Genomic DNA, 20,987 nt, shown 5'->3' with positions numbered 1-20,987 from the left:
CACCTTGGAGCCCTTTTGTGCCAAAATTAGCCATTGACTGCTTGTGAATGACCTGAGATTGAAAACAAATACAAACATCACTCATGTCAGCCATGGTTTTATACTTTTATTATCGCAATATATCAGATGATAAAAAAGCAAGGTATATATTGGTATTGGCACACGCCCTTCCAACCGTTTTCTCTTATAATGTGTATATCATCTCCCAAAGATAAAGAACACTCTGATTTCTCATTAAAACATCAGAAACTCTAGAGGCCATCTTAATGTCACCAAAATCCGCCAAACCTCAACATAATTCTTCTAAAAATTTGGTAAGAGGGCACTCAGTTCTCTCTCCCTCAAATCAATGACTGATACACAATGGGCAAACCTCTTCCAAAGGACTATTTTCTTGGGTTCCCGCATTCAGGCTTTTTCTCCAGCTCTTTCTCTGGTTAGAGCTGCAAAAAACCAAAGATATAAAGAGAATATATATAGATTACAGGCCCACCCAGTAAGAACGACCGTTAGGGTTGTGGATAGGCGAAGCGGAGGGTGATGTGACACACCATTCATACCAAACCTGCACAAGTCAAACAAAATCCAATCACTACCAGGGCAGTAAACTGTACAATCAATCAAAAACATGGCAAGGCTCTATTTCTTTCAACGTAAAATGGGCGTAACCGCGCAAAACAAATCTAAACACCCATTTTTTCACATGAAAATGGATGTAAAATTTGTTTTACATCAATTTTACATCGAAAGAAACAGAGCCAAAGAGAAGCTACGGGCTTGTTCAGTAGCCTGTCATGTTGCAATCGTTGGGACCGTGTCTTTATGTTAGTCCCTTATCGTTTCTTTTTCCATCTTCTTCTTAAAGAGTCCCTTATCATTTCTCAAGGGGATTCCAGTTCTTTTTTTAGGAGTTCTTTACCATTTCAAAGGGACCCTATCACCCACAGTTAATGCAAGTGTGGAACTCAAGTCTACTGATTCAAAATGCATGTTAAACACCAAGGCATTACACTGGAGAAAAAATTCAACATCTATGGTAACTGTAAATCTGTGTTAGTATTAAAAGAGTAAGTGGCTCACACCAAATCCACGAAATGTTAGAACGGACAGAAGTGTTTTTGAAACGGGTACTTCGTGCATTCAAAAATCCATGTAGCATGACCCGATAGACCCATAATGGTGAACTGGTGGATTAAGTTTGGTGCGGAGGTAAATCTTCGTGGTTCAAAGAGATTACGAAACTCAAAACGAAGGGTGTCCTAAAATTTATGCTTAGTTGGGGCAGATAATGGGACCCATCCTAACAACTTGGCCATGCAGTTTGAGTCATGTGCCTATGCCAAGTGTATGGCAGCGATCTCAAGAATGATGCAACAGGAAATGGTAGTTTTTTCGATTTATTAAAAGTTCGTAGACCTTATATTATTGTTTGGGAATTAGTTTACAATTAATTGCCAATAACCATCAATGCATCTTTTCAATTTTGCGGACAACCTAAATATTATGGATATGGATATAGAGAAAAAATATTTCATTGATTAAACATTGACAAGTTGATTAGAGATTACCTTGGTAGAACCGCAGCAACGCCAGAAGTGAACTTCTAAAGGAGAACCAGGACGTACGCACACGGGTGTCCTCAATGGGAAAAAGATAGCGAACCTGGTCAGAAGAAAGAGAGAGATTAGAAGGGAATCACACTTGTTAAATCACTATGGAAAGACTGAACATGACATAAATTCAAGTGTATACCAACTAAACATGTTTGGCGTCGCCATGGTGGGTTCAATGCCGAGATGAACATCTTTGTATAGGGTCGCGTCAAAATACCCAGCAAACCCTGCCAACCAGTGCAACAAATGGCATGATAATTGAATTTCATGCTAGAAAAGAAAAGGACATTTATTTTTTGAATTATTGGCAATCTAGTTATTTTTTGAATTGCTGTCACTCTTAATCAGTCGTTGGATATACACAGCCACAATTACTTTTACGAGCTTTGGACCACCAATTTGATGCAAATATTTAAAGTGGTTGGTGAGTTAAATTGGTTCATAAAGTAATTCGAAATACTAAGGGGAGTTTACTGCCCCATGTAACACGTCTGACTTTAATGAGAAAGCTTTATTATTCCTTTTTCCCATTGATTTTTGGGTAGGACAAAGGAGAGTTTTGCAATATCAGACACTGGACATAGTCTAGAAGAAAAAATAACTTGACTTTCACCAAAATGAAGTGCAGATCAGATGGTTGGGGTCAATCTTTACTTTCCTGTATAGTTCTCATGTTTTGTCAATCTTTACTTTCCTGTATAGTTCTCAAGCTCCTAACTTCATTTAAGATTTATTTTGAATGGTAACTTCATCTAAGATTTTTCTGAACTACATCAAACAAATTTCAAAATGAAAAACCCACTTTACCAGGAAAAGCAAGTCAATTCAATTTGTCTTCATGTCCACACACTAAGAAGTTTTTTATCTTTTGATTTGAAAAGGATATCAAAATAAAAACCATGAAAAGGACTTTGACAGCTTACCGTGAACCATCACTGATCCAGTATCGCTGGGCATCTCAAACTTTAACTTCTTATACCGCTGATTGCTTTGATTAGTCGAGTGATCTGGATGTGTAAATGTGAAAACCTAAGAAAAATACAGATAAAAATTAAAAAAATAAAATAGATGGAAGCATTCTACTCGATTACTAAAAGAAACTGCTATAATGGAATATCGCATTGGTTTTCTCCAAAACTGAACTACCAGTATCAACTTTCAATGATTGAAATACTATAGAATGATTTTAGAATAGTTAACAATTTCAGTAGGGAGTAACAACAAACAAAACCTTTTGAGAAGTTACATTCAGTATTGTTGACAGTGGATAAAACCCATCAGTTCAGTAATTTGTTTAAAATGATTTGAAGGAAACCAAAAAATGAAAATAACTAGAAAAAAATAGATAAATAATACAGTAAAATGGTAGCACATTTTGGAAGGAACTGTTGCACAAGGTGACATTGCCAAAACTGCTGACCAGGGTGAGTGGATGTTTGACAGAAAAGGGGAAAACGAGTAGAGTGAAAAGGGAGCACGGATGACAGAAAGGTGATTATAAAAACAAAGGGGGCATTAGTTACAGATCAATAAAAACTTTTCCATTTTCTCCTTGTATTCTTCTCTGCTTTGACTGTCTCAGTCGAGCGTTTTTCCTCTTTTAATAAAGCTTCATCAGATCAAAAAAATATGGCACCACAGATACTTGTGATAACTAACAATTAAAACACATGTACAATGCATAGGTTAGCACTAAAATTTTTTATGCACCGGTTGATATTGTTAACAAAAAAGAAAAAAGAAAAAAGAAAAATGAGTCACCCCCATGAATACAGCTCATAGACCTAAGATAATAAAGGAATTGAGATGAAATAAGAACAAATAAAAAAATCTCACGGGTTTGGAAGGAGCAAGCCTTGCCACGCTATGTAATTTGACAACATAAGCAGTTTCAAAGTGTGCCACATCTTTATGCGACTTCACCTGCAAACATCCCTCCCAGCAATTAAAAAAGCATGTTTCTTACAAGAAAAGGATAGCATATCTAAGTGTACAAGGAAGAGGTTTACATCATTGTATAACTTTGATGCGGTCACTGGTTGGATAAAACTTGTGTACCTGGAGAAGCCATTCATTAACAAAAGAAAAGAAATAACAAATCAATTTAAAGAAAGTTACATTTTACACATTTAATCATGCACTTGTGTACCTAGAGCAGCCATTCATTAACAAAAGAAAAGAAAGAACAAATCGATTTAAAGGAAGGTACATTTTACACAAGTGATGCATACAAAGGTGGCTAGGCACCTAGGCCAAGGAATGTCTGTGACGAACACATCCAAAAGGGATTAAGGGCCAGTTCAGTTAACTAAATTGCACGTCACACAGGTTTTTTTTCCGTCAAAATCCGTTGACCGCATGTTTAGCTGCCACCCAAGCACCAATGTGGAGTCCCACACTTTTTTGCCGATTTTTTGAAACAAAAAATCTGCAAACTGAAAAGATGGAATCCCTCCCTCCCTCTCCTTTTTCTTGACAACAGAATGCAGTTTTTCTCTTTTTTTCTTTTCTTTTTTTTTCCTTTCCTTTTCTTCTTGCCGCGTCATTTCCTTGGGTTTTCCGATGCAAAGAACACAATTGAATGGAGCCTAAGTGACAGACATTAACCATACAAAATGTAACACACTAACACATACGTGCAGCTTTATTGTGAATATTGAAAGGTATAATTTTGCACAAATACTAGTTCATAAAAGACTATAATACAGAAAACAAATTTGTATAAATAAAAAATCCGCTAATTATAGAAAGAGTTTATAAGTAATACACAAAAAGAAGGAAAATATATACCAGGAATTTTCCTAATAATAGAGTCCAGGTATGTCCATAACCGAAAAATCAAAAAGTATTTGCAAAAAATCATTGGAAGGCAAACTTACGATGAAGGAATTGAAATTCCATCAGGCTTCAGAAATCTCTGTGCTCCATCAAGGCACTCAGGAGAAAGCTCGTTATCGCCAAAAGAACCCAGCAACTCACTCACCTAGACCAACATGTTACAGATGAAATAATGTAAAGTAACTACCAAAATCATATGGTTGAATACCAGGCAAAGTCAGAATTACAGTTCAAGGAGCTTGCATACCAAAATGTCAGCTTTCTCAGGGGCATCCCAGAAACGCATATCACTAGAGACTATAGTCACAATGTTCTCCCAGCCCTCTAGTTTGATCAAGCTCTGCATAAAGAGAAATATGGATACCAGGCATAAAAAAATGGGATCAACAACCCACAATCCGCTTTGACAACTACATCTAATAAAAAGGTGTCACCAACAACCCCAAGAGAGAAAATATGGAGAGCAGGCAGGCAAACAAATGGGGTCATCAATCCCTCCATTCCCTTTGACAACTACATGCTATTTAAGCTAGAATATCACGCCTTTCATATTTGTTCATTGTGCTCCACACCATATTGGATTAATGTGATGAGATCTTCCTTGCCCCTTGACAACTACATGCTATTTAAGCTAGAATATCACGACTTTCATATTCGTTCATTGTGCTCCGCACCATATTGGATTAATGTGAGGAGATCTTCCTTGTCCCTTGCTAATTAACGGGGACTTTGTTTCTACTCGGGCTGAAGACAAACTCCATAGTTGCACCAATCTTTAGCTTCAGTCATTGGACCTCACCTAGACACCCTACCTACACAGTTAATCTTGTCTTATTCGTTCTATGAATTACACTGATGAGGCATTACTCAATTCTGCCAGATGATGATACTATCCCAATCATAGTTTCCAAACTCCCCTGCATCATTTTGGACTCCCCTGAGTCGACTCCTTTTACCTTGGCCGTTTTTTAATCCATTTTTTTTTCCTGACAAAGTCAATGAAAACTCATTTGACTCTCTCGAGTAATGACTGCGTCAACCGATTACTCGCCTGCGTCGTGATGAGTCAACTAGGATTTGCTTTGGCCGTATTAATCCGCATCCGCGTTTTGAAACACGGCTCCCAATCTCCCTTCTTTCCAAATCGATTCATCATATAGTAACTGAATAGACCATGTTCACCTATATGAGAATCAAGAAGACATTTCCACAAATATGGTTCCTACTTTTGATGTCCTTCTTGAAGAACAGCGAGATTAGAAACTGAGAAGAACCAAGGTTGTTAGTTCAGAAAAGTGATAACTACAATTCTCCCCAAGTAGGATCAAAAGCAATGAACCAACTGCTCTACACTATTCTAGTAAAAGAAAAAAAAAATGTCAATGAGTTGTAAAAAAAAATCAGGTCTGAATCTCTGATCCAGATTCCATTCAGTAATTTCATGATACAAAATTACCACGAGGACACAAAAAATATGCACACAAACTCCGGATTGAGTTTAGTTCAACAAAATCCCAGTCAAAAGATTCCAAACTTTCTTGCTTACTGAATATGGGTGGCCAGAAAAGAAAATAATTAAAAGAAACGCTGTAACACGATGTAGTACATGAGAAACTAAATGGAAGTATTAAGCTTTATTACTTAAGTGCGTTACAAGAAGCAAAATATAGTTTTCATATTTCCAGCAAATTCAATTCCTATCTATCACGCGAATATGATTTTCATTATTATCATAGCTACGAAAAAATGTGCAACTAGTGTCTACAACATACATGGAGGGTAACAACTGCATTCGGATTTTTTTCCACAGCATAAACTTTTAATTTCCGGCCCGTTTCTTCAGCCGCCTGCATAGTTTGGGCAACGAGAAATCAAATACTGATTAAGTCGTGATGCATTACATACAGTAACAGATTAGAGGGAAGGTTTTATGACCTCCTCTTGTATCTTTTATTCATATTAATAAAATTTAAGGTGCCGCCCAGGGTTCCTAGATGAATTCCGGGTTCAAAAGAGAAAAAACAGCAAACAGCCATCAAAACATTAGCTACTTTTTTTTTTGAATGGTTCAAAACATTAGCTACTTATACAGGAGGCAAGGGACTGAACCTGCAATGATGCCCTCACGAGTGGTCCCCGTCCGGCTCCAACAACCATCAGAACCTTTTTGCAAATGGACAAAGGAAAAGTATCATTTTCTAGAATCATATTTAGTAAAATTTGAAAAAAAAAGAAAAGAAAAGGGTGCCCTGTTTGGAAAAAAAGATGCTCTTTTTTAAATGTACATTTGCAAAAATCCCATGATTCTAGGAAATGAAAAAAGGTGCTCTAAAAACATATCATGAAAGTATAATGGCATTAATTCAAAATTAAATAGTATAAATGTAGGCCCAAATAAATAATTAAACTACATGAAAAATTGAAAATGTCCCCTTACAGTGGTTGTTGTGGACGCTTTCTCGTCTGGGACCCTGTCAAGCAAAGCTTTGTATACTGCCCTTTGGTACTGTCCAAGTCAAAGAACAAAACAAGAGCAGTAAATTATGTGATCAATCCTGCTTATCTATGAGGGTAAAATGGAAGGTGATAAAAACATGTAATAAAAGATGGAATGATCATTCATCTGATCGTAAATGAAAACCATAAAGACGACATAGACAACCTGATTATCTTGCATTGCAAAGACGATTCTTTGTTATTTTCAATTAGTAGATGGCCAGTGTTTAAAAACGCGGATTTGACGCGGAACGCGGCCAAGAAAAATCCTTGTTGACTCAGCGCGGACGTGGCCAAGAACGCGGTTAACACGGTTGACAAGGTCATAACTCGGGAGAGTCAAAGGAGTTTATTGACTCTGTAAGGCAAAACGCGGATGTGGTGAAACGCGGAATGCGGCCGAGGTAAAAAGGAGTCGACTTGGGCGAGTTCCTTGCCGAGTCAAGGAGTTTTTAAACACTACTAGATGGTTCATATGCCTTAATTTAAGATTTTTTAACATGTGAGATACAAACATATTAATCTTATTGCATTTTTTTTTTTAAATACATCGTAGCAACTATAACTTCTCCCAGTAGTAATAAATTATCCCAAGGCAATCAAGATAAAGGTTGGAGAAGTTGAAAGGAGGTTGTGGTAACTGGAGATTTAGATATAGTATTTGCAAATGAATTTTTAAAGTATCATATACTAGAGTTAAGACTCATTCGCTTCAATTTTTTAGAGAAAGAAATAGAAAATGCAACGTTATCAATGATTATGATGATGATGATATAAATACCATTAAGGAAAGATTGATCAGGTGAAAAATAGGAAAATTTTGTTACAACCATATGATGGCATGAATAATATTCCTTCGCCTACATTTAATATTTGAGCAAAAAGAAAAAGAGAAAGGGACAGAAATATTAATCAACATTTAATATTACTGCAAGTGATGAGTATGATCATTTAATTGTTCGATACTTTTATTCAGTTGGAATCATATTATCATGAGTTATGAATCCAACCATTCAAAAAAAAAAAGGAGTTATGAATCCAATTTTTAGACAGGTGATCAAGCAAGAACGTAAGAATTGTTTCGAGGTCTACAGGGATCTACCTATGATAAAATCAAGACCAAGGCTTTAAATTTCGGTTTTGGTTTCAATTTCGGACCCCACGGAAATGGAAATGTTTCAGTTTCGGTGGAAATATTGTAAAATCAAGGAAACGTATGAAAACATATGCAAATGGTAGAATTTACATATTAAACTTCTGGGAAGGCTAGAATAAGCACAAATACACACTTAGAAATCATCATATAAGCATGACAACCACCCATAATGGTTTTAAAACATCAAACACCAAATGACATGCACTGTCACGCATGTCAAACAATTTAGTACCCACCAAATTTCACATGTAATTCATATAAATATTTATAAACAATGCAAAATGTTTTGCATTCACTTCGTATAAATATAATTATATAATACATACTAATATAGTATACAACTAATACACTTACGATTTTTTGGTTTATGCAATTCGATCCTTTCGGTTTCGGTTTAGGTGGGGATGGAAACGAAAACATTTCGATCATTTCGTGTCAATTTCGGTGGAAATTTAAAACCATGATCAAGACTACTTCGATGACTCGGAAATAGGCTAACATTGAACAAATCATGAGTTCAATTAAAGATGTCCGTCCTCGACGTGGTGCTTCTATCGTTAGCTACGAGTAGAGAGACAATATTAGTCGTCCTTTGATAAATTTCTTAGCACCCTCTTCTGGTGGTCCTATTTTTTTTAAGATGACCAATGCTTCTGAAAATTACAAAGACAACTTAATTTGTATATGACAACTTTTTCTAGATGTGATTGTTGAAGTAGGTCCATCAAATGTTGAGTAAGTTATCACGGATAATGCACAACTGTGTAAAAATACCAAATATCAGGTTGAGGATATGCATCCATATATCTTTTGGAAACTATTTGTTGTACACACTCATAACTTAGCAATGAAAAATATTTGTGAACCTGATGAAAAAGATAAAAGTCAATTTCATCAACTTATTTAGATTATTTCTCTTATTGATGAAGTAAAAATGCTAAGGACTTTTGTCCACAAACATTCTCATGCAGGCACCATATTTAAAAACTACTCTCATCTTCGGCTTCTTATTGTTGCAGAAACTCATTTTGCTTTGGCCACTATTTAACAAAATGCTAGGATTTGCTTTGGCCAATTTTTAACTAACGTCTACATTTTGAAATATTGATATCTTAATTAAAGTGAGATCTCATTCTAGACCCTATTACCAAGCCTATTAGAGAAAGGTGAGAGTGATGCTCAGGGAAGTTCTTCCCAAGGATGCAGGATTCTTCCCTGGGAGTGGGCAACCTCGATTCCCGGGTTCTCGAATCCAAAACAGGAATCTTCTTGAATCCCCAAAAACTGGGAATCCCGGTTCGGATTTGCCGGAAACCCGATTCCCACTTTTGGGAATCGCGGTTTATGATTCCCCGGAAACCTGATTCCTACTTTTGAGAACCGCGGTTTAATGTTATGTGAAACACGATTTCCAGGCAATTTCACGAAGATTCGCGATGGCCAACTGCCCAGCGATTCCCCGACAAGTCCCCGATGACTCCCCGGCAACTCTCTGGTGACTTCACGATTCCCACTTCCGACCATCCCAGGAGCCTTCGATTCCCGCTCTGGCAACCTTGGTTCTTCCCATTCCAGTAATGATTTTTTTTATCACTCACATGATTATTTTTGTTGTTTACTCTCAAAGGAAGCATGTGAATATCTTTCTATCAAATTCAATGAATATCTTTCTTCAAGAAACAAGTGACCCATTAAGCATGCGTGGTTTTGGTGAGATATGGTAGTGGAACATGTATTTTTATTTATTTTCATATTTTGTTTTCATGTATGTTATTTTTTTATTTGGTGTTTGCAATTTTTAAATGACATTGAAGCTTGACTCAGCTTTTAGTGGATCATTTTTCCATTTCAATTGTTTTTCTCGACAAACTAAGGATGGTGAATAGAAAAAAAAAAATGCATATTTATAGCCATTCAAAGAAAATAATTTGCATATATATCTCCGACTAGTAGATGTGATATATTGTATTAGTGTGTTACAAATTTATAGTGAGTTTAGTAAATAGGACAAACAATAAATCATGATCATGAGCTAGGGAAGCCTGCAAGCAGCAGGAAAAAAAACAAGACTACAAACGAGAAATTTTACACCAGTAATAGCAAATATTTAAAGAAGTGAAGAACATACGTATGTGTATTCGATCCTTGCTAAATTTTCACTTTTCATGGAAATTTATGAAAAGATAAAAGAACACATGGTATTAAACAATACACCCTGATATGCATTGGTTTATACAATGGTTGATCAAAAAAGAGGCCCACTTGAAATGGGTATTCTATAATTGAAATTCAATCAAATAAAATGGGGGCCCACTTGAAAGCGGTAGAAATTGAGAAGTTACAGAGCAGCTTATCATAATGCTGACCTGGCTGTATTTTACTGTATCTTTCTCAAATGTCTCATACGTTTGAGCCTCTAGATTATCCATGAGAGGCTGCATGGAAAACAAACCAATAAGAAAGACAAGTAAATCTGCCACCAATAAAGAATTAAAAGGAAAAACCCCATTATAATGGGCGCATGGGCGCCGCGCGGCATGAAACTCTAAATGAAACGTTTTAGACATCCATTTAATAAGAGACAAAAGGTGAAATAAAAAAGATACCTGCAAGGGAGACTGTAAAAAATCCCTGTAACCAAACTGTCATAAGAGTTGGCAGAGTCAAAAGACATTTAACAGAAAAACAAAAGGCGCCGAATTTTTAAAGAGATGCAAAGAAACATCTCAAAGCTGACAATAATGATACCTCGAAACGTTCTTGTTCAGGAAGTGGGTCCATCCTTTGGTAGAGATACCCAATGTAGTCCAAGTATGACTTTAATGGATGTCTAGCGATACCTATATCGCAAATGCATAAATCTAAATGTCATTACACGCCTAGATGAACCCGGCATAATTCCTTTACATAATAAACAAAAGAAGTAGGCTAGGATCCATCATGGCGGAGCTCCATTGCATTAAAATCAGTCTTTCACTTTTTGTGAAGGGCTGAGATTAAAAAAACAAGTGTATAAGGCTGACAACAGCCAGCAAAATATAGTTCACATTTCTGTGCAAGGAAGTTGGTCGTGACGAAGGTTAGATCACCTCTAAAGAAAATTAGATATAGAAGCCAAAACTCATATAAAGCCATTTGTGAACTCCCCTCAAGACAGCTTAGAATAACTCAATGAATTAAAAAATGTACCTTCAACATGATTGTCGTTATGATTAGCAGGCAGGCTTTCGGAGTTTTCCAAAGAAATATTGTGTATTAACTTTCCGGAAATTAATATCTGAAACAAAAAAGAAAACACCAAGCAGCATGATCAGCAGACTTCTAACAATGATAGTAGTTTAAATCGACCATTTACGACGATAACCTCATAAACAGATACAGATGACAAACTTTATACGATGTACCAATAAAGTCCAATTTCAGAAAGTATGTGCCAAAAGAGCTGCTAAAGGCAGAAAGACTTGACAAAGGTTTCAATTTCGGTTTCGGTTGCTACGAAAACAGAAACATTCCAGTTTTGGTCAGAAATTTCGATGAAAACCCTTTAAAATCACAAAAACATATGGAAACATAATCAAATGATAGAATTTAAAGATAAAAGTTAAAGAAATGCTAGAATAAGAACAAATACACACTTATAAACCATCACATAAGCAAAACAATCATCCATAATGGCTTAAAAATATCGAACACCTAGTGACATTCTTTGTCGCACATGTCTGATAATTTAGTACATCCTAAATTTCACGTGTAATTCATATAAATATTTATACATAATACATGCATCACATTTCGCATGTAATTTATATAAATATAATTATGTAATGCATATACCTCCTATATTAGTATGCATTACATAATTATATAACATACTACTATATTAGTATGCATTACGGTAAGGTTGCTCCATTGTGAACTGGTGGTCACGGGTTCGAGTCACGTAAACAGCCTCTCTGCAAAGCAGGGGTAAGGCTGCGTGCATCTAGCCCTCCCCAGACCCCGCATGGCGGGAGCCTCATGCACTGGGCCGCCCTTTTATACTAATATATTATACCACTATTACGCTTATTATTTTATTTATGCATTTTGATCGTTTCGGTTTCGGTTTCAATGGGGATGGAAACGGAAACATTTCGGTCATTTTGTGTCGGTTTCGGTGAAAATTCAAAACCATGGTTAGAACAGCAAACAAATTCCAAACAGATAATGAAAATCAAACACAAACACAATTCCATTGAAGGAATAGTCAATGATAATATTGCAACTAGACTTTTCAACATATAAATACACTAACAGCCCTTCCATTATCAAATCTCAGTTCAATCTAGATTTCATGAAGAAGAATCAATACTCACAAAATCATTAGCATATAAAAAAATGTAGAACATCGGAAAATTTGAGTGCAACAATGGTTTTTTTTTTAAATGGTTTGAGTGAGTGCATCAATGTTTTCTTATCACTTCAATGTAAAAACAAATAGCAAATGACAAATTGAGACATCTCTAGCAAAAACTTCTGGATGCCTTTTAAGGGAATCTACAAACTTATTTTTGAGCAATAGAAACATGAAAATAACCTCATTCATCTTACCTGCACGGAGTGGTTAAAAAGCCCTGCCATTAGCTTCTGATGGCGCTTTGACAAACAGGGGTATCCTCGGGAATTTGTTAAAAATGACTGTCAGGTCAACAAAACCAGCTGATCAGAAGTCTAACAATCCTTGCATTTCCATGTTATACATGTAAATTCTCAAAATAAAAGCATGGAAACCTTAGAAAATATTTACATCGGTATGGATGATGGCTGCCTTAACAGGCTCCCCGAACCAGCGGCCAAGTGAGTTTGCAGATGGGAGAGAACTCCTAATAGACAAGTGTTTTAATTCGGTCCTCATCTCAAGCATATAACCATTTAATTGATTTTTTTAATGGGTATAACCATTTAATTCATATACAATGTCTGTACGAATAACTTCACAGAAACATCACTACAAACTCAGAATTGTGCTTATCTCACTCACAATATGTCAACAGCCACTGACAGTTGATTGTGATGCTCACAGAGCAAACGAAATGAATTCCACCATTCCCAGGTATCAAGCTCACGACCTCCACTCTGCAGAACAAAGTAGTAGTATTTAAGAAAAAGGTAACACAAGACTCTTGAATAAGAAGGTAAAATATAAGAACAGATAACAGAAGTACCTTTTTAAAGTTCCAATGCTTTTTTTTCTTATTCTCTTAACAGTGAAATATAACCCGGTGTTGCAATACAAAACATAGACGAAGGCCTTTTTCAAACGAGGTTTGAAAATGTAGAGAAGATTTTATTTTAGGGCATAGTTCAAACAAAACAAAACAAAAGATTTAAGCAATAAAACAAAGAACAAGTATCCAAGGGTATTAGATAGGAAAATTCACCAACATTAACAGGTATCACTCACCAAACGGTCACAGTTTTCATCCCCTGTATCATCATCCATCAACTCAGACTTCTCCAATGGCACCCTGAGCCACAACTTTAATATAAAGTAAATCATAAGAACAAGAAGTAAAAGCCACTAAAGGCAAATACACATGAAACCTCCATAAGATTATGTTGCAAGAAATCACCTGCATATTGTTTAGACCTTGCAAAATCTGATTCACACATCTTGCATAGTTACCACAGGATGATCGACGAGGGGATGGAAGAAGACAGGCCTAGAGTAGACAAAAAATGCAAAAAATATAAGCTTCTTGTGTAACAAAAGTTAGGTATATTCTGTAAAGAGCACCAAGAATCAAGTATAGTAAATGTCACAATTCTGCACCCGTCACAAATACATAAACAAAGAACAGAAATTACCTTTATATTCTCAACATTACAGATAAATATATGCGGAAAATTGTGTTTGCATTAAAATGACAACATGAAAAATGCAATTTCTTGGGCTGAATGATCAGAAGAAAAATGACAGCTGCGACAGGGAGACAAGAAATAGAAGAAGAGAAAGTGAATTTGTTATCGCAGACGTGGCCAAACGCCAAGAAGCAGAGTCAAGGTGGAGGCTAAACCTTGACTCCAACTCAAATGAGAAAGCCTTTCACCCAAAGAAGCAAAAGCAATTAGCATTTATCTGCGAACTCAGCTTAGTCGTCAACCATTTTTTAAACGGAGCTCAGTTGACAAGTGCAGTAGATTAAAATGTTTTCGATGAACGGTTTTGAATGCCATTCAATCTATGAGAGTTTAATGACTGAAATCATATCAAATTTCAAAAGCATGCTTACAATCATAAAAAACAGACCTGCAAGGAGAGATGAGATGCCCATGATATTTCTTGCTTCAAAGCAATTTCAGAATCCATCCGGAGTATTTCATCTTCTGAATCCAAGTCAATCCATGAGCTAATTTTTCCTGTGAAGGGAATAGTACATTTAAAGGGAGTAGCAAGAGACTGTGACACCCAAACGACTAGCATGCTGAATTCAATAAGTATCAGATGTGCAATAATAGGTAACCATTATATCAAATCCAATCTTTTTCTCTATTTTTATTTTTTTCTTTTTCAAAAATAACTAGGGTAGTCAGGTAAAGGGTCACCAAACTCTACATGGTAAAGAATCAACAAATCAAATAAAAAACATAAAAAGTAGAAAATCACCAAACTTCACCAATATATAGTAAAGGATCCTTATTAAAAAGGAAACAAGGGTTCACTTTAAAATTGCAGCTTTCATGCAATGAGACATTCATGTTCTGACAGGAATCAGGAGAAAACCTCTCTCGGTATCCATTTTTTGTTACTTTTTATCCAAGTGAAGACCTTATACTAATAATCTATAACAAACTCTACTAACAACACCAAAAATAGTTATAACTTTTTCTTGAACTTATGATAAGTGGATTCACCTTGGTTCCTTGTGAGAACCAATAAGTCGAAGATATGCAAGGACAAGAAAGTGAAGTCTTACATTTTAAAATCTCATAGACCTATACAGATTAAGTCTTCCAATTTTATTTTATTTTTTGAATGGTAGCCAATTTTATTGAAAAAAGAGACCAAGATGGTCAAGATACCAGCAAAGAGAAATACATGATAAAAGAAAAAAGAAAGAAAAAGGACATCAGGGGGGCAGAGAGTCAAAGAGGGCTAACGATTCTTTCGACACCCCCGATCTCACCAAGCTATCAGCCACCTCATTAGCAGACCGACAAAATGCAGGAAGAGGGCCAAAGATGAAGTCTTCCAATTTAAAAACATGATATATGATAATCGTGAAGAAAGTAAAATAAATTAAATAGAATATGAAAACCTCACCAAAATTTGCTCCACTGCTTAAATGGTGGACCTTTATTTTGTTTTTTATACAATATATGTTCAATTTTATGCTATAAGTTATTTTAATCCACGATACCGATTACATAGACACGAAAAGGAAGGGTTTACCATGCAAATAGTACGTACCAACAACATGACTACTCCATTGGGAGGGGGTTAAGACTAAGTCTGACCCTGCAAATGGCAGGGCACCAGCTCCACTACCATCATTTTTCACCAAACTAGGCCTATAATTGGGGTCAATCTGTATCACCGAGTAATAAATGCATGAGCATATAAACAAGATGTGGAATAGAAAACAATGACAATCAATGTAATATTAACTGAATAGATTTCTGTCATATGCACAGCAGCCATATAAGATCAATATTAATGTTGAAACAGCATGTTTGAGACACTTCTAAATCTCTTTTACCTGTTTTTTTTCCTTGAATACCACTACCACAAATTTACAATTACCGCAAGCTTTGAGTTTCACCCATCCTAATAGTAAGTTTCTTAAATGGAAATAAAACTTGAGAATTAAACTTTTCAATATATTCTTGTTAGGATTTGCTAGCATCCATCGCAAAAGGCATTTCGTGGACGGTCTGTTGCATCTGACAGCAGCCACAGAGGTTCACTTTTCAGCAGATTTTGTCCTCATTCACGAGTTGGCTGCTGTCAGATGCAACAGACCATCCGCGAAATGCCTTCCCATTCTTGTTATAATCATATTATTATGGAAAAAAATTAAAACTTGAGAATTGACTAAAATATTATGGCAAATCTACTTGTTATAATCATATTATTGTGTATCATTCTTTGAAGCTGTATTTGGAATTTATATCCTAATATTTTCCAATCAACTTCTAAAGATCAGTTCATTCACATAATGATCCAACATGATGTTGGCGAGTCAGACTGTTATTCGCTCATTCCAGGTCAGATTTCCCAACTAAAATTTCGCTAAAAAAGAATTAACAACGCACGAAGGAAAAAAGAAAACAGCTGCACATGGTCTGGACTTAGATATTGGCAGTTCCATCAAATAGCATAGAATCAGATGAATTTGCACTATTCTGCAGTTTGTTCTCAGAAGACGAATTGGACTTTTCTACGTAAAACATCACCAGGGAAATATCAGAGAAGAAAAGAACCCTTCAAGTGGATTATGGGAATTCAGAATTCCATACAAGGAAGTAGCAACACAGAACAAAGCTTTCATGTGCTCTCACGGTGTTCTATGCACCTGTGATGTTCCTTCCATAATAATTTGTTCAAAAAGTAGGTATTGGAATATTAGTGAAGACATAATTATATTTCCCCCATGTGATACCAACACCATTGTTCAAAATAAGAGCTTACTGACCCTTTACACCCCAAAAAAAACAGCCAGTTTGCAGTTATGTGATTGGATAATTGACCACCTCATCCATGAAATTAATAGAACTGCTTTATGAACTACCAGCACCATAATAACATGCAAAGAAATATAAAACAACAAAAGTGTATTTATTAAAAAAAGAAATATTATTTGAAAAGACATTGATTGAAGAAATAGCATAGAAGGTAAGTGAAAGCTTCATGTGGGTTATGGGAAATCCATACTGCCGATATTTATTAAAGAAATAACAATTATTCGAAAAGACGTTTAAATCCACGAAATAACATAGAAGGAAAATGAAAGCTTCAAGTGGGTTATGGGAAATCAAAACTATCAACACAGAATGTAGCTTTCAGATGCTCTCTGAACCTGCGACATACCTTGCATGCCAATTTATTCAAATGTAGGTCATGGCATTTTAGTGAAAACAAAATTATGTTTCCTCTTTGCAATACAATACCACAGTACTATAGGTGAGCTTACTGACCATTCACACAAAAGCAGCCAGTTGGCTGTTATGTGACTGGCTAATTGGCCACCAGATGTTTCAATCATTCGTGAAATCGATGCAACCACTTTAAGTACTACCAACACCATAACATTAATATATATATATATATATATATATATATATATATATATATATATGCTAAGAAATATAAAACCACAAAAGTACATAAATTAAAGAAAAGACAATAATTCAAAAAAGTTGTGTAACTCAATTACACTCACTTGTGGTCATACAGGCAAAATTTTGGTTTGAAAGTTAGGAGGGGACATGAATGCCACATGGGCATACAGGCAATAATTACCCAGAAAACATGTCTAGGAGTCTCTTGGGAATTCTACACAATATTGGAAACCAAACGAGGAATGGCATTTGAAATTCCTTCAAAATGCCAACGGCTGCCGAGACAATGTGCAACCAAACACTTTCCAACAGATTTCAGAAAGAAAATCAAAACTTTCCGGTCGTAAACATAGAAATTCCCAAAATTCAGATTTGATTCCAGTGTTCTGGAAATTCTGGTTGGAAAGTCCATTGTTCCAGTCGGAAAAGACCACAAATGCAGGAAAATTTCTAGGTTAATTGAGAGGCTTTGAATGTAATTTAACATTCGAGTTTTTCATGCAAGCTCTCCTATATCCGGCATTCCACCACATTCTACACCTAGGGGCGACCTATTCCTGGTCAGTTTTTTCTTCAGTTTGAAAAAAAAAAATTCAAATTTTGTAGCGTCTTTTCCAAAATGGAACATCAGAATGGCCGGACCACCGAAATGTTCCAATCCAAGAGAAACAATGGTCACTGGATCAGAATTGACAGCTAAGCTCTCACGTATAGCTTAGAATAAGAACACAAAAAAAAAAAAAAAAATGACACCACCTTTCACGTAGTATAGAGCATTTCCAAAAATGACCAGCTAATAAATAAGCTGCAAAAACAAAATGAAATTAGTAGTTTGACTGAGGATGGAAAAAATTATTCAATGCTCTTACAGATTAACAAAACAAAAGGAAGGCATGACTCTTTCAGATTAACAATTGACAGGACTCAGAACTCAGAAGCACGTTAATCATTTGTTTGGAAGTGGTATAAATTCATCTTCAAATAGCACCATTGTGGACAGTGTAAAATTATCACTTTCTACATTCATAATTAAAAAATTACTTCTATTTCTATGTTTCAAGAATTTCAATTACATAACCAGGATTTTCTATCATTATCATAATGCAGTTTGAATAAGCTACGAATTCTAATAAGCTTACTGAGCATTTTATCAAGAACATAGATCAAATCAATTCTACTAACCAGAGGAGCGGCGATAAAATCAAATCCACCAGAAAGATTGAGAGCCAAAACTTGAGGCATGTCATCGTCGAACTCTGTCTCAACTCCACAGTACCGCGAATCACTTCTATCTCCCTGTCTTTGCCCTAGAGGCATCTTCGGAACAAGGAGAGGCAAAAAGATAAAAATCTAAAAAAATTCTACGAGAATAGTCGTAACCTACAGATGAAGAGACTAAAAAAACCTAAAAAAACGAAAGCTTTTTCATGACTCCTATTACTTAAACACTAGCGTCGATTCTGTAACACCTTTGAGGTTAATCCTAATGTTCTCGGACAAAATCACAAAAATCTGCTCAGAAATGAGATGATGATTTAGAAACAGAAATTTCAGATAGATAATTATGTGAATAGAGAATGGGAGAGACTCAAAATCTCGAGACAGAAACCCTAATGGTGATCAGAAAACTCAGCTGGAGGCTTGGAACTCAAATAGGGCTTATAAGAAGAGTGAGCTTTTACACAGCTTATGAGACTGCTTTTAGGTTTTGAATAAACTAGAGATGAGAGGGGAAATATGCTAGGAAGGGAGATTTTAGGGTTTTGCGTCTAACATAGGAGGAGTGTCGGAGGAGGGTTTAAGTAGACGTATCAAGATTCATGAATGCGGCGTCGGCTAGGGTTTCCAAGAGAACGCGTTGAAGTAAAATCGGCGAGTTGATTGGAGAACCGGCCGAGTCAACCCGGTCCGTGCAAGCTATTTATTTATGAGGACTTTTCAACTTGGACCAAATCTTTCTTTTTTTGTGATGGGCAAGCCGGGTTTAGGCAAGACTAGGGCTGCAACTCGGGTCGGGCGGGTCGGGTTTTGGAGAACCCAACCCTACCCGAGAAATATCTCGGGTCGGGTTTTTTTTCGGAAAACCCATGATTCCCAAACCTGGCCCTACCCATGATAAATCTCGGGTCGGTTCGGGTCGGGTCGGATTTTTTCACGTTGACGCAATTTTTTAAGGAAAATTCTTATTTGGCAAGGCAACTCAACTCATAGAAGCAGAAATTACACTCACATTACACTTGAATCAAACAATGATGTCATTACACTTGAATCAAACAATGTTGTAATCAAACAATGTTGTAATTACAATCAAACACTTGATCAACTCAACTCATAGAAGCAGAAATTACACTCACATACAATAACAGTGGGTGCGTGGGTTTTCACTTTTAACTAACAATAGAAAAAAATGTACATACTATAACTTATGTAACTCGGGTCGGGTCGGGTCGGGCCCCTTCAAACCCGGCTCGACCCGAGATTCATGCGGGCTTTTGAATGCTCAACCCGGCTCGACCCAAAACCCATGAAACCTGAACTCAACCCAGCCTATTTTCGGGTCGGGTCGATGCGGGTCGGTTTAAACCCGGCTTGAGTTGCAGCCCTAGGCAAGACCCACCAAATGTTGAGCGAAAGAAAATTTTATGGATTTTTGCCAAAGTCCTTAACCCATGTGTCTTTCTCTCTCCTCTAGGCTAGAGAGAGAAAGAGGAGAGAGATAGACACACGGGGCGTCGATTTATCCATTTGGGGAGTCGATTTATCACTGCCCTAAATAGTAAAATCTAATTAGTCATTAGAAATAATGATTTTGTCAAGATGTAAAATCTTTAAAATTGCCCTCGAAATCAATTTCTGTCAATTGGGTCCATTTGGATGTACATAATATAGAGGTAGATAGAAATGAAATATATTCTAATTTCTTTACTTTCCTTTGCCTCTTGATTTGAGAGAAAAATGAAACAATAAAAAGAAAAGCTTGCACTTGGAAAATCCACAGCCACAAGAATTGCCATGAGAATAGTTAAACAATGCTAGGAAAACGAAAGGGTGATGATTTATTCACCCCCTTGTAGGATTATGCGCCCCATTTTAGTGTGATCCGATGTCAAAAAGCATTAAAGTCTGTTCACAGTTCATGTTAAAAGGGAGTTCATAATCCTACATAGGAGGGCGAAAAAATACCCTTTTACTTTGATTTTGCCAGTTTTTTGTGGTAACCAATCGGACCCTTAGGGCATGTTTGGATGTATGTAGAGTACTTTTCCCAAAAAAAACAAATTCCTCAAATAATCAGTGTTCCATGTTTTGGTTCCCACATTTAATGGGGATTTTTTTTTCCTTGTAATAGAAAATCTGAAAAAAATAAAGAAAGAAGAATAATTGGTCACACCCGATTCTCTTTTCCATGGAAAGGACAATTACCAAAAATCGGGCGCAAGCTTCTGCCCCATCATTTTTTCCTACGTTATACTTCTCCCAACCCAAATCTTTACCTTCTTCCATCTTTCTATCTTCTCCAGGGACATGTTTTGCAACAAATCTCCTCACATTCAGAAACCAAA

The 20,987-nt window shown here is 36.2% G+C and overlaps 1 protein-coding gene across 2 annotated transcripts; it reads right to left on the bottom strand.

Moving 5' to 3' along the window:
* Positions 1-212: 212 nt before the first annotated feature.
* On the bottom strand, positions 213-19,225 carry SKB1 (SHK1 binding protein 1). 2 transcript variants are annotated; one of them, XM_077359237.1, is made up of 24 exons: positions 18,607-18,732; positions 18,181-18,229; positions 15,554-15,671; positions 14,393-14,502; positions 13,716-13,805; positions 13,547-13,621; positions 13,124-13,218; positions 12,890-12,965; positions 12,694-12,780; positions 11,293-11,380; positions 10,852-10,943; positions 10,710-10,745; positions 10,470-10,538; positions 6,889-6,957; positions 6,561-6,614; positions 6,224-6,298; positions 4,699-4,791; positions 4,493-4,596; positions 3,623-3,671; positions 3,450-3,536; positions 2,537-2,642; positions 1,753-1,840; positions 1,569-1,662; positions 213-565 (listed from the first exon to the last, which is right to left on the bottom strand). In XM_077359237.1, exons 4-24 carry the CDS (start codon positions 14,450-14,452, stop codon positions 482-484), a joined length of 1,671 nt encoding a protein of 556 aa, XP_077215352.1. In that variant the 5' UTR covers positions 14,453-14,502; positions 15,554-15,671; positions 18,181-18,229; positions 18,607-18,732; the 3' UTR covers positions 213-481. The 2 variants fall into 2 exon arrangements, with proteins under 2 accessions (XP_077215352.1, XP_077215351.1); XM_077359236.1 differs by lacking the exon at positions 18,181-18,229 and having other exon boundaries at positions 18,607-19,225.
* Between the last annotated feature and the right edge of the window lie 1,762 nt (positions 19,226-20,987).

This window comes from Tasmannia lanceolata, unplaced genomic scaffold (assembly GCF_043159265.1).
Source record: "Tasmannia lanceolata isolate RefF3 unplaced genomic scaffold, GAP_Taslan_0.1 ptg000018l, whole genome shotgun sequence".
Taxonomy (NCBI): Eukaryota; Viridiplantae; Streptophyta; class Magnoliopsida; order Canellales; family Winteraceae; genus Tasmannia; species Tasmannia lanceolata.
Note: the sequence above shows the minus strand (reverse complement) of the source record. Positions and strands in the feature narration are given on the sequence as shown.

Bases quoted from the DNA above. Each gene is read 5' to 3' on its own strand.
- SKB1 (XM_077359236.1), bottom strand. From the start codon at position 18,741: ATGCCTCTAGGGCAAAGACAGGGAGATAGAAGTGATTCGCGGTACTGT. The intron at 13,622-13,715 runs GTGATTTCTTGC...TTTATATTAAAG, and splicing joins AAGGTCTAAACAATATGCAG to TTGTGGCTCAGGGTGCCATT. The intron at 6,299-6,560 runs GTTCAGTCCCTT...CAAACTATGCAG, and splicing joins TCGTGAGGGCATCATTGCAG to GCGGCTGAAGAAACGGGCCG.